General features: G+C 37.6%; 1 protein-coding gene across 35 annotated transcripts in view; it reads left to right on the forward strand.

Annotated features, from left to right (window-relative positions):
- The window catches only part of LOC147369033 (uncharacterized), a 1040253-nt gene that overhangs the window by 416756 nt on the left and 605311 nt on the right, over positions 1-18186 (forward strand). For 22 of the 35 annotated variants that reach the window (XR_015167180.1, XR_015167182.1, XR_015167173.1 and 19 more), the window contains one exon: positions 13232-13278. Coding sequence is in view for 4 of the 35 variants with exons in the window: in XM_086410774.1 (XP_086266900.1) it covers positions 13232-13278 (47 nt within the window). In the remaining 31 variants the exon portion in view is untranslated. Of the gene's footprint in view, positions 1-13231; positions 13279-13535; positions 13600-13906; positions 15237-18186 lie in introns of those variants that run through there. The other 13 variants (XR_015167190.1, XR_015167192.1, XR_015167188.1 and 10 more) reach the window with 3 other exon arrangements.

Consider the following 18186-nt stretch of genomic DNA (forward strand, 5'->3'; position numbering starts at 1 on the left):
ACTCTTACAGGGGAACTAATCTACTTTAACTAGTCTCTTAGGTAGTCACTTTAATCTTGGGTTCATGTTACTCCTTTTTTCACTCTTCATTTTACCTCTGAATTTATAGTTATCAGATTTATCAAAGTGACCCAGAGGTCTGGTCATTACATGTAGAATCAATGGAAATGGTGCTGAGTCTGTCATCTGCCATGTCTCTAGAAAAACGAATTTCTCTTTCATCTCTGATCTTAAACTAATTTAGCTTTGAATATTAAATATTAAAATTTATTTGGCTAAAGACAAAATTAAGGATAGAATAATTGGTTCTTGGCAGCTGAAGACTTTCATACATAGAAATATCTTCTAGTAATGAATTTCTTTAACTATCTTAAAAACAGAAAACAAGCATGCATAGAGACCTAGGCAAAGACTTGTTTAAGCAAAACAGTGAACGAAGATCATGGCATTTGGTCCCATCACTTCATGGGAAATAGATGGGGAAACAGTGGAAACAGTGTCAGACTTTATTTTTTTGGGCTCCAAAATCACTGCAGATGGTGACTGCAGCCATGAAATTAAAAGACGCTTACTCCTTGGAAGGAAAGTTATGACCAACCTAGATAGCATATTCAAAAGCAGAGACATTACTTTGCCAACAAAGGTCCGTCTAGGCAAGGCTATGGTTTTTCCTGTGGTCATGTATGGATGTGAGAGTTGGACTGTGAAGAAGGCTGAGTGCCGAAGAGTTGATGCTTTTGAACTGTGGTGTTGGAGAAGACTCTTGAGAGTCCCTTGGACTGCAAGGAGATCCAACCAGTCCATTCTGAAGGAGATCTGCCCTGGGATTTCTTTGGAAGGAATGATGCTGAAGCGGAAACTCCAGTACTTTGGCCACTTCATGTGAAGAGTTGACTCATTGGAAAAGACTGTGATGCTGGGAGGGATTGGGGGCAGGAGGAGAAGGGGATGACAGAGGATGAGATGGTTGGATGGCACCACTGACTCGATGGATGTGAGTCTGGGTGAACTCCGGGAGTTGGTGATGGATAGGGAGACCTGGCGTGCTGCGATTCATGGGGTCGCAAAGAGTCAGACACGACTGAGCGACTGAACTGAACTGAACTGTGATAGTCCCAATATTCTAATTTCAGGTTTCTTTGTAATAGTGATTGACTTAATCTCTTTATCTTCCTTAAATATTTTTCTGCATTTCATTCTGATAGCAATGGTGCCATTGGCATGTTAAGGCTTTAGGTCCAGGGTTTCTACAACATCATCTTGGTCTATGGAGAGAGGAAGCTCTGCAGTGAATCATAGCCTCCTTATGTACACAGTAACCCATACATGGCATTTGATTTAACATTTCATAAAAGAAGGACCAAGAATAAGAATCTAGCATTTTATTTGGTAAAGCATTATACCATCACATACTTAAAACTACACCTGATAATTCTCATTTTAATAAGGGGAAAACATTTGGAAGAGCGCATCAAAGGAAAAAAGAAACTCAAATTGGAGTTATCTTGTTCTTAAGAACAGTATAAACAATTTATTGCAGGCATTTACCAGACAGTTAAGTATCCAGAAAAACTAATCAGGGTTTCATATAGTCTAATAAATACACGACCGTCATTAATATGCAACCAGTCACCAGTATGTGGAGTCACTTGGATCTAGCGTATTTCCTTCTCTCAGTCCTGTTCCTCTGACATCCTATAGTCACTTACCCTGGAGGTCAGATTTAGGTAAAATCCAGTACATACTCAGTTTATACCATAAGAGGGCACAGTTTTGTACTCTATGTGGTTTAAAAAGGATGGTATTTTTGCATCTTGTAACCTTAGGGACAAAAGTTCCAGTGCTCAGTAATTATGTTGTGCAATTCCAGGGAGCTCCACCTCTGATATCCTTCTTACACAGACCGGAGCAGACTTTTTCAACCTATTGGCATTTTGTAGGGAGGATTTAGTTTCAGGGAAAATGAGGGACCACTTAAGATGAATCCTTAGGGAATCTTTTCAATAAAGACATTTGGAAATCACTCTCCTCAAAAACAAAAAATCGCTGCTGTTCCTAAAATGCGGGACAATTAAACACTGTGGAATCTCAGAACCGAGTAGTCAGACAGCCTCAGTATTGTCAAGAATTAGGGCATTGTTTGATAATGTAAAAAAAATGTCTATAATCTATCAGTCAAAACATAAAATGAGTCACAGTTTAAATGTTCATTAATTGAAATTGTATTTTATCAATCATAAAGGCATTTCAGTTAACTTTATATATAATACAACTTATATGTATAAAATTAGGCTACACAGTGTTTGTTCCAAGGTCTCATGGTTTTCTCTGTGATCTGGTTTGCCAGAGGTTCAGGATCTGTAGCTTGGGAATTGTTGGGGTAAAACATTAAATAGAAACAAGGGACTATTCAGATTTTGTTTCATTTTTCACTACAAAAAAATATAAAAGATTTCTGGATAATATTACTTAATGGACTAAGAAAGTATGAGACATAGAACATATTGAAAATTGCCTGCAAATGCACCAGGCCTGATCTAAAAACCAATATTAGTTTTTAAAAACAAGCAATAGAAATTTATATAATCTGAATCTTATGCTGGGGGATAGTTCCTGCAGTGCTTGTAAGGGGATAGTGACTAGTAGTTACATAAGCTAGAAATTGCCAGTCAGTAGACTTCTAAAAAAGTGTATTATAATAATGTTCAGACAAAAGTAAAAAATAGCTTAATAAACTTACACATCCTCCAGCCCCAACAATTATCAACATTTTGCAATGTTGTGTCATCTGTTTTCCCAATTTTTTCTAAATTATTTAAAAACAAATTCCAGACTCCATAAATTCTTTAGAATATTATTACTGATGGCTGATGAGTTTTTCATTACCATAACTAATAATATTAATATCTAATAACTAGTCCATGTTCAATTTACCTAATTACTTAAAACATGTCTTTTTACTATTTTTTAAAGCAAAAATTAAACAAAGTCCGTGCATCACACTTCCTCAGTTGTAAAGTTCTATTCTTTGTGGCAATTTTTCTCTATTTTTTTTCCTCTTTGCCATTTATTTGTTGAAAAATGAACTAGATTTGGACAAATTTTTTGCATTCTGGATGTGACCTTCCTTTGTGGCATGATTTACTAATTTATCTTTTTAATTCATTCCCCATATTTCCTGTGAAGGGTCGATCTAGGGAAATCCCTGGTGATCCAATAATCTAATGTGACTCCACACCTCTACTGCTGAGTATAGGAAAAACATAGTATGTTTAGTATGTTTAGAGTTTCAGGCCTCCTCTGATAGGTCTTGGAAGCATAGCCTCTGTGGATAAGGGGGTACTGCGCTACAAAAATTATTTCATGAGTTCACAGAAATAGTAGTAGTTCAAATTGCAGATATTAGGGTACTTAACTTTGATTTTTACACTCCTCCTCCTCCTTTAGTTTGAAAATTTTGCTTCCTAGTGGCATTAACATAATTACATGGTCCTTTTAATCCACAATATGCTCATAATAGTTTCAAAATAACATGCTGTCTTTTCTACAAATAATAAGACCACTGAGTATAATTGAAGATTTCTTTTTCATTCTTTGTGTCCTTAGGATATAACCCACAAGGACTGTATAGTGAAAGCATTTTATTTTTAATCTCTCAACACAATTTCTTTATATGGTTGTTCCACCAACTTAACATAGCTAAATTCATTTGCTTCAATTTCTTTTCAAAATAAAGAGGTACTTTTTCATTTTTTAACTTTAGTTTGGTTTATTATTTATGTAAAATATTTGCAGTGCTCCAAAGTAAAAACTCAAAATGGCAGTATAACTTTCTCCTTATTCTTGTTTCTCTTATATGTAACAAGTTTTAGTATATTTTTCTGTTTTTTAAATAATATGTATGTATGCAAAGACTTAGTGTACATATATGTGTGTGTGTGGATATATACACATACACATGCTATGCTGCTGCTGAGTCACTTCAGTTGTGTCTCACTCTGTGCGACCCCATAGACAGTAGCCCACCAGGCTCCCCCATCCCTGAGATTCTCCAGGCAAGAACACTGGAGTGGGTTGCCATTTCCTTCTCCAATGTATGAAAGTGAAAAGTGAAAGGGAAGTCACTCAGTCGTGTCCGACCCTCAGCCGACCCCATGGACTGCAGCCTACCAGGCTCCTCTGTCCATGGGATTTTCCAGGCAAGTGTACTGAAGTGGGGTGCCATTGTCTTCTCCGACATATGCTATATATATCTATATATACACATGTACATACATATTCTGTCCATGGGTTTCTCAAGGCAAAAATACTGAAGTGGTTTGCCATTCCCTTTTCTAGTGGCCCACGTTTTGTCAAAACTCTCCACCATGACCCATCCATCTTGGGTGGCCCTACATGGCATAGCTCAGAATTTCATTGAGTTAGACAAGGCTGTGGTCCATGTAATCAGTTTGATTATTTTTCTGTCAAACTAATTAAAAGTTAAATTTAAAAATTAGTTTTTGGTTACTTTACTGACAAAGGTCTGTCTAGTCAAAGCTATGGTCTTTCCTGTAGTCATGTACGGATGTGACAGTTGGACTATAAAGAATGCTGAGCGCAGAAGAATTGATGCTTTCCAACTGTGATGTTGAAGAAGACTCTTGACAGTCCCTTGGACTGCAAGGGCATCCAGCCAGTCTATCCTCCAGGAAATCAGTCCTGAATATTCACTGGAAGGACTGATGCTGAAGCTGAAACTCCAATACTTTGGCCACCTGATGTGAAGAGCTGACTCATTGGAAAAGACTTGAGGCTGGGAAAAATTTCAGGCAGGAGCAGAAGGGGACAGCAGAGGAGGAGATGGTTGGATGGCATCACCGACTCAATGGACATGAGTTTGAGCAAGCTCCAGGAATTGGTGATGGACAGGGAAACCTGGCGTGCTACATTCCATGGGGTCACAAAGAGTCAGACATGGCTGAGTGACTGAACAGAACTGACATATACATATATATAAACGTGCATTCACTCACATGTGTGCATGTGTTTGTACCTATACTAAGAAACTCCTGTATCCTCTTTTTTTTTTACACAAATATACTATAAAAGGTGTTCAACACATTGGTTTATTTCACCTAACAACTTATCTTGGTGATCACTGTTTAACAGTAGAGTGAGGTTGTCCTCATTCATTTTGATAGCTAAACAGTACTCAATTCATGTTTATTTAAGCAGTCTCCTATATATAGGCATTGATCCCCCCACCGGTATTTTCTTAATAAAAATATCATTACAATGAATGATCTTTGTATGTGACATTTTGTATTACTGTCAGTGTATTTTAAAGAAATTTCCTAGTAGATTGCTGAGATAAGGGTAATTATATATATTTTGCTAGACATCAAATTCCCTTGGGTTGTCTCGTTTTTCATTCCCAGTGTATAAGAGTACTGGTTCCTTAACCACAGAGTATGTTGCCAAAATTTTAGATGTTTGCACTTAAATTGTTGAGAAATTATGTCTGAGAATAGTTTTGCATTTTGTATTTGAATGAGGATGCTGCTGCTAAGTTGCTTCAGTCGTGTCCAACTCTGTTCGACTCCATAGACGGCAGCCCACCAGGCTCCCCCATCCCTGGGATTCTCCAGGCAAGAACACTGGAGTGGGTTGCCATTTCCTTCTCCAATGCATGAAAGTGAAAAGTGAAAGTGAAGTCGCTCAGTCGTGCCCGACTTTTAGCGACCCCATAGACTGCAGCCTACCAGGCTTCTCCGTCGCACATTTATATATACTTTGTCTTTCTTTTTTTGTTTCATTAAAATTTTTTTTTTTAAATTCTCAAGGAGGCTTTTTGTGTTTATTCTTCTCAAACATTTAATGTTCTTTGCATTTTCTAAGGTATTAAACTTTTTTTTTTAAGGTATTAAACTTTTATCTTGATATGTTACTGGTATTTTATTTTCTAGTTTGGACTCTGTCTTCTAATCTTATGATGTTTGTGTTTGCTATGCAGACACTGTTTTGTCAATGTACAGAAATTTACTAGTCTCTTCTCTTTATTGATTCTATTCATTGATCATAATTAGGAAAATATTCTCCAGTCTTTATTATAAAGAAATTTACCCATTTTATTCTAGTACATATCTGGTCACTTTTTTTTTTCACATTTCAGTTTCTGATGCATTCGAAATTTATCACAATGTATAATGTGAGCAACGAACCAAGTATGCACTATTCCATATGAGCATACAATTTTCTGAGCTCTGATTTGAGATCCTGTATTTATTAAGGTTGAGCTTCCCTGTGGACGAGGATTTGTTTCTGGACTTTCTACCGTGTTCCACTATTAAGTCTGGTCATTCATGTGCCAATACCATATAATTTAGTTATAGAAGCTTTATAACATATTTTAATGTCTGGAAGAAGTACTACCACCCCCAACTTTTTAGGATTTCTCTGGCTATCCTTTGGTTATTTTTCCATACACATTTAAAATGAACTAGTATAGCTTTAGAAATGATTCTTATGATATTTTCTTGAGGTTGTATTAAATTTATGAAGTAAATTAGAGAAGGTTATAATTTTTATAACACTGTGTTTTCATATCCAAAAACATGGAATGTATTTTCCTGTCCTTAAGTCTATTTCTGTGTATTTTAGGAAATATGATATTTTTAAGTAAAGCATTTAGTAAAGCATGTTATTATAGCCACACTTCCTTAGTTATATTGACAAGTAAGCTAAACTTCCTAACTTGAAATACTCACATTGATTGATATGAAGTCAATAAATGTCTGTCATAGCAGGTAAGTCTCTATTGAAAAATATTCAAGAAATCTATCCTTTATTACTTCATAAATGATTTTTTTCTACCCTAGTTATCAGAAAAATTTAAGTGAGGCTGGTAATATTTCCATTTGAATATCCTGTGTAGTATATTTCAGTTCAGTTCAGTTGCTCAGTCATGTCCGACTCTTTGCGATCCCATGAATTGCAGCACGCCAGGCCTCCCTGTCCATCACCAACTGCCAGAGTTCACCCAAACTCTTGACCATCAAGTCGGTGATGCCATCCAGCCATCTCATCCTCTGTCGTCCCCTTCTCCTCCTGCCCCCAATCCCTCCCAGCATCAGAGTCTTTTCCAATGAGTCAACTCTTTGCATGAGGTGGCCAAAGTATTGGAGTTTCAGCTTTAGCATCAGTCCTTCCAAAGAACACCCAGGACTGATCTCCTTTATAATGGACTGGTTGGATCTCCTTGCAGTCCATGGGACTCTCAAGAGTCTTCTCCAACACCACAGTTCAAAAGCATCAATTCTTCGGCGCTCAGCTTTCTTCATAGTACCCCATAGTGAAATTAGACCTTTAGTCATATATTCATCGGAGAAGGCAATGGCACCTGACTCCAGTACACTTGCCTAGAAAATCCCATGGATGGAGGAGCCTGGAAGGCTGCAGTCCATGGGGTCGCTGAGGGTCAGACACAACTGAGCGACTTCAGTTTCACTTTTCACTTTCATGCATTGGAGAAGGAAATGGCAACCCACTCCAGTGTTCTTGCCTGGAGAATCCCAGGGACGGCGGAGCCTGGTGGGCTGCCGTCTATGGGATCACACAGAGTCCGACACGACTGAAGTGACTTAGCAGCCCCAGCAGCAGCATATATTCATATTTACATATAGATGGTCTTAGGGTCAGGTAAACTTTAGCCCTCATACCTTAATTCAATTTAACTGAATGTACAATTAAATACAAGTAGACACAAATTATCTACTCATTAAAATGCGTTAGATCCTGATGAAATTGTTTTCTTTTCTTTTTTTTTAATTTAATTTTATTTTTTAACTTTACCATATTGTATTGGTTTTGCCATATATCAAAATGAATCTGCCACAGGTATACATGTGTTCCCCATCCTGAACTCTCCTCCCTCCCCATACCATCCCTCTGGGTCGTCCCAGTGCACCAGCCCCAAGCACCTTATGTTTATATCTATCTGCATGATCCTCTTTATTATTTTGATCAAATTAAATAAACTGAATAGTAATGCAAAATGTCTATTCATAGAATAGAAAAACAATCTACCTGAAGCTTGTGCAAGCCTTGTGGTTGGGCTCCTTAATATGTAACAGAACTATCTTTGTAACTTTAGGGACCTAGGTTAGAAGAACTTCCCAAGCAGCATTGTGTGCAGTGGTTCTCATATGAGAGTGGTACCTTGCCATTCATGGGGAATCTGGGAGTAGGTGCGGATATTATTTGTTTGACATATAAACAGTGGGGAGAACAGTGTTACCATTTTGTAGACAAGACCAGGAAAGCAGATGTTTAGCTACAAATAGAGTCTTTGTGATGGAGAATTATATTGCCCAAGTTCTGGGTGAGGTATTGGAAGTCTCCCAGGACATCTGGATTCCTTGCTTTTGTGTTCCATGGTTAGGACACCATTAATTATTCATTCAGAATTCCCACTGAATTCAGATTCCTGTTGAGTGAGGGCATAAGTAGAATTAGACCAGCTGATTATTTGTCATATTATTTATGTGTGACCAGGAGCAAAGTTGTGTGCCTTTTTTCTAGTGGAGCCCATAAATCAATAAACACGATGTAGTATGCCAGAGAATATGAAGCTCAATTTGTGAAGGTCTGTTTTTCATTCTAGTGCTTATATATTTTTGTGCAGGACTTAGATTGAACAGAAATTATTAAAATTATGTTTTCCCTAATGCATGTTCCTGCAGGGAAAAATAAAAACCAGTTAAGGGATACTGAGGCATTGGCATAACTTTATTATTTCCACTTCTCACACTGCAGTAGTTCCATGGCAAGAATATGTACCTTCCTTAACAATGCCAAACAATATTTCACTACTGCTATGAGGATTGTACTTTGAACACTCTTTGTCCTAAATATCTGCTCCATGGTGCAGCAAAGTTGTTCTCCTTTTTCTGAAAAGAAATATTGTTTACAAATTTATGCTCTTGAATCTGCCTACTGAAGTGATGCTTCTTTTCAAGGTGCCATTTCTGGAAACAAGGTCATTAAACTTCAATTGAAAGAGCAGGTCTTATTATTTTAACAGTAATACTTGGCAAGATGTTCTTTGGGAAGTAAGTGTAATTGTTATCATGTGTACTGGCTTAGGGAAAAACAAACAAACAGTAAAAACCAAAAGAAAATGTTAGGTAATCATTTAACCCTTTTAAAAGGAAGAAGATATTTACTTCAAAGTTAAACAGATTCATTAAATACATACTGATACAGAAAACACATGTAAGAAGATTAATGCTGAGTATCAGCAGAAACTTTCTTTTTAAATTCCAAGCACCAAGGATAGCCTACCCAAACTAAAAAGCCTACAGTCCTGCAAGTCACTACTGCAGTCTTGCTTAAATATGTCAGAAGTGGGCACAGGAAATAAGAGTTGGCAGTTTTCCTGCCTGTTATAAAAAGACGGAAGCCCATCATGAATGAAAGCACACAACACTACATTTGCCATCTGCATAGCTTCCAAACCTCTTGTATTTTATAGCAGTAGCCTGCCAAAACCCCAGCAAGCCAAAACCAGAATAAACCCCAATATGAAAGAGAATATGGCAAATAATAAAATCATCCAGACAGCAGAGAAGTAAAATTGCAGAAAATCAGCCTGAAATAACAAAACTGTCAAGCAGAGTTGAGAAAGCTAGGAAATGCCTACAAAAGAGGATCTGGAGGAAAAATGAAGGCTGAGGATAATACAAACCATTGTTCAGTTGAAAGGTTTTGCAAAGCAAGTGTGCTGGCTGGTAAGAAAATATTAAGCTTTTCCAGAAAATTGTTACTTCCTAATTTCTAATATTTTAGTTATGTTTGCTTGCAATAAAGCAAACTTTATGTCTTTGAACTGTTGGGTCCCATTTTATTTTGATAAAAGAATAGACTTCCAAGAGATATTCAAAACAAGTCAGGGTTTAATAGCCTTTAATTTGTCATTTGGGATATATTAAAAGTTAGAAGGCAAATAAACATAGCTTGGCAACATTTACAGTTAATAAAGTTCAGTTCATTTTTAAGCAGTTGCTAAGGTGATTTTGACTTTGATTTTTCATAGGTTACTAGTGCAACTCTAGCAATCAAATGTACCAAGCTCCTCCAATATATATTAATAGAAAATCAAGGAGAAACAGGTATATATAGAAATTTTTTGAAGTGACCTAAGCTTCATCTAAGGAATGAAAAGGCAAATTAAAATGAGTTCATGTTTTAGGCTGTAGACCATCTCTATTCCCACTCCAACCCCTCCTCACATTCACAATTCTATCCTAAAAGCAATATTGAAGGTCTCTCCCATATCCTTAAAAGCTGGAAGATGAAAGCATGGAAATAAGGTATTTGCCAAACAGATTTAAAAGTGTGTGTGTATGTATCTTTTATTAAATACTCAGTCTTGGTGGTCTTTTCCATCTCTGGCCAAGGCATCTCTTTTGGATTTGGATTCCCCAAATCCAGTTAAAGATGATAATGGACAGTTAGGTTTTCTATCTGGTTGACAATTGCACCTCAGAGCAGGGCTCTGCAGAAATTATCGCTTCTAATGGTCATCTAGAACTGGAAACACTTCCATATTATATCACAAGCCCTTGAGATCTGGACATCCCTTCTACTCAATGTTCAAAGTCTATTGACAAGCCTTGTTCTATTAGGTCCCAGGAAGTGCTCAAGACAGAGAGACTGGGCACACACTAGGCTCAACACACTTTGAGATTGGAGGAAGTGGGTAAATTTTGCAATACTAGGAAACACAGTGATGTTTCTAGTTAGGGTTCTTAAGAATGAGGATGTTTACTTTATCTGTTAGTATATCAAGAAGCATGAAAATAAAGAGTGGGGAGAAAAGAATTGTTAGGGTCAAAGAGAATGTCAATAGAAGAAAGCTATGAGGAGATATTAGGGTTTCCTTGGTAGCTCAGCTGGGAAAGAATTGACTTGCAATGCAGGAGACCCAGGTTCAATTCCTTGATTGGAAAGTTCCCCTGGAGACAGGATAGGCTACCCACTCCAGTATTCTTGGGCTTCCCTGGTGGCTCATACAGTAAAGAATCTGCTTGCAATGTGGGAAACCTTCGATCCCTGAGTTGGGAAGATCCCCTGGAGGAAGGCCTGGCAACCCACTCCAGTTTTCTTGCCTGGAGAATCCCCATGGAATGAGGAGCCTGGTGGGCTACAGTCCATGGGGTCGGAAAGAGCTGGACACAACTGAGTGACTGAGCACAGCACAACATGAGGAGATATTACTTCACTTTGAACTCCTAGAGCTTTATCAAGTAAGGGACAGAGGGGATCCATCTTTTTCCTGGGTGCTTTTGCTCCAGGCTAGGCGTTGCTGCTCCTGAATATATATTCAAGGTGCTCAGAGTCTATGAAGGAAACTGGAGGAGTAAGACACTTGAGTTTCTCTAGGGACTTTTTCTAGGGATGGTGGCAACTCCTTTAAGACAGAAGCATCTCTTAGCTGTTTTTTTAGGCAACCCTGTGCTAATTTCTATTTGTACCAAAAAAATCCTTATCTCAAAGCAGATTAGTGCAGAACAGGGACCCATAGTTTGGTCATAATGAGGATGAACTCAGGGTCCCCTGTAGGGTATTGAGGAGAGCAGGAAGCAAGTGGCTGGTGAGATTATTGCAGATCAGCTTTGAGGTTTTCTGTTTCTAAGAGCACAAAAAGCTCCTTACAAATAGGGGCTGTATCTTTGTATCACTGGTTTTAATCTGTTCTCTGATACACAGTGAGTGCTCAACAAATGGTGTTTCAATAAATGAATATCCCAGTACAGTGTACTCTGAAGTCATTTAATTAGATATGAAGACTGACTCTGCTATTTATTAGGTGTGTAACCTTGGGTAAGTTAATTAATCTCTCCGAACCTCAGTTTCCACATCTATAAAATTATAATTATCATATTCAGATTGCTGTGAATATTAAACAAGAACATTGAAAACACCTAGGACAATGTTTCTTATTTTCTCTCTTCCCTCTGCTCACTTATTTTCCTTGAAATATCTTCCTATCTTTAATTTTTATTTTTTTATTCATTTGCCAAGATTGAGCTCAAGCATGATTTTCTCTGAAGAATTTTTCCCCATCCTGCTTTTCCCTTCTCCTCCCACCTAAGTGGGTATAAGCTTTCCTTTAAGCCCATTTGCTGTTGTATTTGTTTTGCAATCATAATTCAAAGTCCGTCTGGCTATGTTTTATTCAATGACTCATATTTGTGGGATGGGTTGTATTTCTTCTTATTAAAATGTATTTTCCATATGAAAAATATATAAGCAAAATATCCACAAAAAAATCATTACTTGGTTCCAGAGGAAAGTTTCATATGAAAATTGTTATGTGTAGCAGGAAATCTATGAATCCTTAGTTTGCTATGTGAGATGAACCTGTATAGATCAGTTTAAAAAGTTTGGCATCAATAATAATTTTTTTCTATTACCTATCTAGAACTTATATCAATGAATCTTTGTACTATGTATCACTTGACAAGTGACAATAAACAAGATTCTTTATGAAAAAATGTTATTCAAATGTGCAAATTAGAAGAATAAATTATGGTTCTAGTCCAATGAATGGTCAACCTGATCCTCCTTTTTTGGCTAGTCTTGAGTATGGTTTATGCTTGATTATGGTGGATGCTTTTGAACTGTGGTGTTGGAAAAGACTCTTGAAAATCCCTTGGACTGCAAGGAGATCCAACCAGGTCATTCTAAAGGAGATCAGTCCTGGGTGTTCATTGGAAGGACTGATGCTGAAGCTGAAACTCCAATACTTTGGCCACCTGATGCAAAGAGCTGACTCATTGGAAAAGACTCTGATGCCAGGAAAGATTGAGGGCAGGAGGAGAAGGGGATGACAGAGGATGAGATGGTTGGGTGGCATCATCGACTCAAAGGACATGGGTTTGGGTGGACTCCGGGAGTTGGTGATGGACAGGGAGGCCTGGCATGCTGTGGTTCATGGGGTTGCAAAGAGTCAGACTCAACTGAGCGACTGAACAGAGTATGGTTTAAGATGATATTCTAACAGCTTTTCTAATGAAATATCTTTTGATAACAGATGTTATAAAATATCTATTTCATAACAAAGAAAATAAGAAATAAAGAATTAGGGATAAAAGAATCAAAATCTAAGTAGAACTAAATTGAAATAGTCCTTAATTGCAATAGTTCTTAAAGATGACCTAATTCATTGCCTACAATTGTTCTACAGGCAAGGAATCAGATCCAGAGGGGAGACTTGGTTAAATCGCAAAACTGGTAAGTAGCAAAGAGCAGAAGAGATTACAGTTTTGGCTCTTTTTTCTCACCACTACAAGATATTATTTGTATTTCTGCTTGTTTAATTTTCTCACTTGGAAAGCCATTATCCTTATGTAAGTTTTAAGCTGAGTCCATCTGATGCAAAGACAAAAGGCTCAAGAGTAGAATATTCAGAAAACTGTTTGCTATTAGGGAGGCATATAGTTAATCATGGTTAGTTGAATGGCTTTACTTTCCTTAAAATATGACTTTAGGTAGGGGAGTAGCAGATCCAGCATTCTCACCTCCAAAGCAGTGTATGAGGAAGAATCTGAAAAGGTAAGACATTTGTGTTAATTCCTTGTTCTGTGGTGGTCTCACTGTAAAAACGATTGTTACTCCATCATGCAATAGAAATGTGAGAACTGTTGGGTATTTAAATTGCAAATAGGATATTTTTTAATACATTTTCTAAAATACTGCATAATTCAGAGTTATTACTGTACTCCTATGGGGAAGAGAGTCTTAGCACTTCTTTATTAGCTTTAGTTTCCAGTAATCAATCAGTAATTACATAATAAAGAGATGGAATTGGATGTTTAGCACAAAAATATGTAACTGCCACATGTTCCTGTATTATAATTAGCCCTTGACTGTGATCATCAGTGGGGAGAGAAGTTGGAATACCATCTCTCTGGGACTCCCTGGAAAGCCCAGCTGAGATGGACCTTGAAGAATCTCTTCTACTCTTGTTCCTCTCTTTCTGATAGTGAAAATGATGTTTAACTCCTTATTGTGAATAACGCCACTGCAGAATTACTTGAACGCATGAGGCTACATCCTTGCTACAATGAACATTCTCACTCTAGCCTGTGCAAAATGAGCAGATGTTTAGCGCCTTCTGTCCATGATATAATTGAAATGCTTAAAAGTACCCTCCGAAATTGAACACTGACTGAATGTTTGATAATATTAAGAATATATCAAGGTAAGTTTTTAGAAATGATGATCATATTGTGGTTATGTTTGTTAAAAACAAAACAACAGGCACCAAATGGGGCGGCTTGTGCCAGATCCTGTGTTACCAAACTGAGGCTTAATTATACTTTTGGCTCTCTCCAAATGTGGTCATAGGTTGGGAATCACATGATCAGTGCTAGTTAGGTAATTGTTCTGACCCCACCATCCTCTGAAGGAAAGCAGTCTTTCCATAACCACTCTGCTTTTAAGCCTAGTATACTTCCTTGTTCCTGCTACTTTCTGCCCGTAAAAGTCTTTCATTTTGTACCATTCCTAGGAGTTCCTTTCTATCTGCTAGATTAAATCCTGCCTGATTCATGTTTTACTGAAGAAAGCCAATAAGATCTTCAAAATTTACTAAGCTGAATTCTGTTTTTTAAAATAATTTTTATAAAGAGTCCTTAATATTTAGAGGTATATATGGAAGTATTTTTGGGTGACATAATATGACATCTGCAATTTTCTTCGAAATAACTATGTAGCGGGGTAAGTGGAAAAATATGTGAAATAGGACTGGCTACAAATTGGTAATTGTTGAAGGAGGATAGTCTTTATAATTTTCTCTTTACTTTGTTAATGCTTGAAAATTTTATAATAAATTATAAAAAAGATAAAATACATAAAATATATTTTTTCCTGTTTCAGACGAGGCTGCCAGCATGGTTGATCAAACTCTATCAGTTAATCCACTTTCATGAATTAAAAACTCTTGTAACTCTAATAAAGTATTAATGCAAAAACCAGAGTTGAGGGTAGGGGAAAATTTAACAAAACAAGAACCAAACCTACCTATTAATTCTTGACACATGTTAACTTTGTTATTATTGATAACATGAGGGCATATTATTTAAATTTAATATTTGATGTATGGCAAAACCAATACAATATTGTAAAGTAATTAACCTCCAATTAAAATAAATAAATTTATATTAAAAAAAAGAAAAGAAAAAAAGAAAGTATTGGACACTTTCTATGTACCAACCACTATGTTAAATGCTGGGAATATAAAGATGGTTAGACATCATCTATAACTATATAATGTATTTTAAGTGGTGTAACATAAGTTAGAATAAAGTGCTGGAGGAACCAAAATGAAAGAACAATTTTTCTTCAGTGGTTGAGAATAAGGACCATGAAAAGGAGATAACTGAGCTAGACTATGATTGAGGAGGAGTTTGCTGTGTAGAAACGTCTGTTTTTAAATAGGATTATCAAGGATTACTTAATTTGTGTTACCCTCTGCATAAGGAAATTTCCTGAGGGAGTGTTCATCTGCGTGTTCCGTGGTTCCATGTGGTTTCCAGTGGCCCACCATTGACAGGGGCCTTAGGCCACGATTCATTTATTCATTTGATCAGAATGACTTGCTTAGGAGAAATAAGTTGATAAAAGGGGAAATGGCCCCGTAAGAAACTGAGAGGGTGGTATGCTAACAGTGCTAGTTTTGCCAGGTGTTAATTTCAGTGTGATGGAAAAGTATCCCTAATTGATAAACTCTTCTATCTAGCTTTATAGTACTTCACTTTTTACATAGCATCCTCAAGATCCACTCCTGGGGACGCTCTCCTGGTTCCTGTTGCTAGGTACAGGTTAGGTCCTACAGGTCTTTCAACATACAATCTCTCTTTTGGTACGCCCAGCATTTCAGATATGGGCCATGTTGTGACTTGACTCTGTTTATGGATGTGATGACCCGGGAGATAGAGGGACAAATCCTTCAGGGCATGCCTTGTCTTGGAAAAACCTTGCTTTATTTGAGGTATTTTCATCTTCACGCAAGCGTGGGATTGAGGGCACAGGACTGCATCTTCTAACAGTAGGTGAGAGCTAGTCCACTTTCACAGAAGCAGAGGGTTCAGGGATATCTACAGTTTGTTTCTCAAGTGAACAAATGAACCTTTGTTCATCTTCTCAAATGAACCTTTCCTAAATTTCCCGTTCCTTTACTCTCAGAGCTTCCCTGGTAGCTCAGAGTTAAAGAATCTGCCTGCAATTCAGGACACCCAGGTTTGATCCCTGGGACAGGAAGATCCCCTGGAGAAAGGGAATGGCAACCCACTCTAGTATTCTTGTTTGGAAAATCCCATACATAGGGGAGCCTGGTGGGCTACAGTCCATGAGGTTGGACACAACTGAGCGACTAACACTAAACAGCCAATAATTACTATCATAATGTCTATTTAGTTTTCTTATTACTATGTATAGCTGTCTAAAATGAATATGCTTATTATCTTCACTGGCCACTAGAATGCACATTTCATAAGAGTAAGGAGCATTTGTTAGTGTAACCACATTGCATAGGATAGTATCTAGCTAAGAAATAGTATCTATTTCTTTCCTAGATAGACTGATTAATTTTGCATCCACATGGGTGATATTCTGCCCATCTAGATTTCCTCTACCAGGCCAGCTTATTGGTCCCTTAGTTGCTATAAACGTTGGTTGCTCACAGCTCCTCTTACCCAGAGATTCACCTAAATTAAATGAAAGCCACCCCACCCAACAAGCAAATTCCCTCATACCAGGGCAGTCCACAGTCAGCCTCTGGCCCTTTTGCTCCCCAAAGGATCTGGCTAAAGCTAGAATCCAAACAAAGCACATCTGAGTCTAGCTCCTTACTATCAATTCAGTTCAGTCCCTCACTCATGTCCAACTCTTTGCAATCCCATGAATCGCAGCACACCAGGCCTCCCTGTCCATCACCAACTCCAGGAGTTCACTCAGACTCACGTCTATCGAGTCAGTGATGCCATCCAGCCATCTCATCCTCAGTCGTCCCCTTCTCCTCCTGCCCCTAATCCCTCCCAGCATCAGAATCTTTTCCAATGAGTCAACTCTTTGCATGAGGTGGCCAAAGTACTGGAATTTCAGCTTTAGCATCAGTCCTTCCAAAGAACACCCAGGGCTGATCTCCTTCAGAATGGACTGGTTGAATCTCCTTGCAGTCCAAGGGACTCTCAAGAGTCTTCTCCAACACCACAGTTCAAAAGCATCAATTCTTCGGCGCTCAGCCTTCTTCACAGTCCAACTCTCACATCCATACATGACCAATCGAAAAACCATAGCCTTGACTAGACGGACCTTTGCTAGCAAAGTAATGTCTCTGCTTTTGAATATGCTATGTAGGTTGGTCATAACTCTCCTTCCAAGGAGTAAGCGTCTTTTAATTTCATGGCTGCTGACTCTCTTTTGAGGACTCTGAGAGTCCTGAGAGTAAAGTGAGTGTTAGTCACTCAGTCATATCTGACTCTTTGTGACCCCATGGACTGTAGCCTGCCAGGCTCCTTTGTCCATGGGATTCTCCAGGTAAAAATACTGTAGTGGTTTGCCATTTCCTTCTCCAGAGTATCTTCCCAATGCTGGAATTAAACCTTGGTCTCCTGCACTGCAGGTGGATTCTTTACCAACTGAGCCACCAGGGAAGCCTGATTGCTGAGTAGTGTCTTAATTTGATACTTATTAGTTAGCAAGACATGAGAGAACATGCAAAATGTAGTAAAGAATTTGCTTTTTTTTTTTTTTTCCTCTGAAGAAGTGAGAAGCTACTGAAGTTGTTTAAGTAATGAATAGGTTGTTATGAATCTATTCAGGGAGAGAGTCTGTGTATATAAAAGTGTATATGTATACATGTTTATATGTAGGTATGTATATAGAAATAGATGAATATAGACATACATATGTATATTTTAAAATTAGACTAATACACTCTACTTTGTTTTTTATGTAGTACATCAGTAGATAATCCTGCCTTACTCTTTTTAGATTATATAGTATTCTGTTATGGATTTAACATTCAACTTACAGTGATAGATATTTACATTATTTCTAACCGTTTGCTAATATGAAGATTTCTTCCATGAACATTTTTGAACATGTACATTTGTGTACCTATGTAAGTATATTTGT

This window comes from Bos grunniens, chromosome 7, assembly GCF_055505025.1.
Source record: "Bos grunniens cultivar Pamir isolate PY7600 chromosome 7, Bosgru_T2T1.0, whole genome shotgun sequence".
Taxonomy (NCBI): Eukaryota; Metazoa; Chordata; class Mammalia; order Artiodactyla; family Bovidae; genus Bos; species Bos grunniens.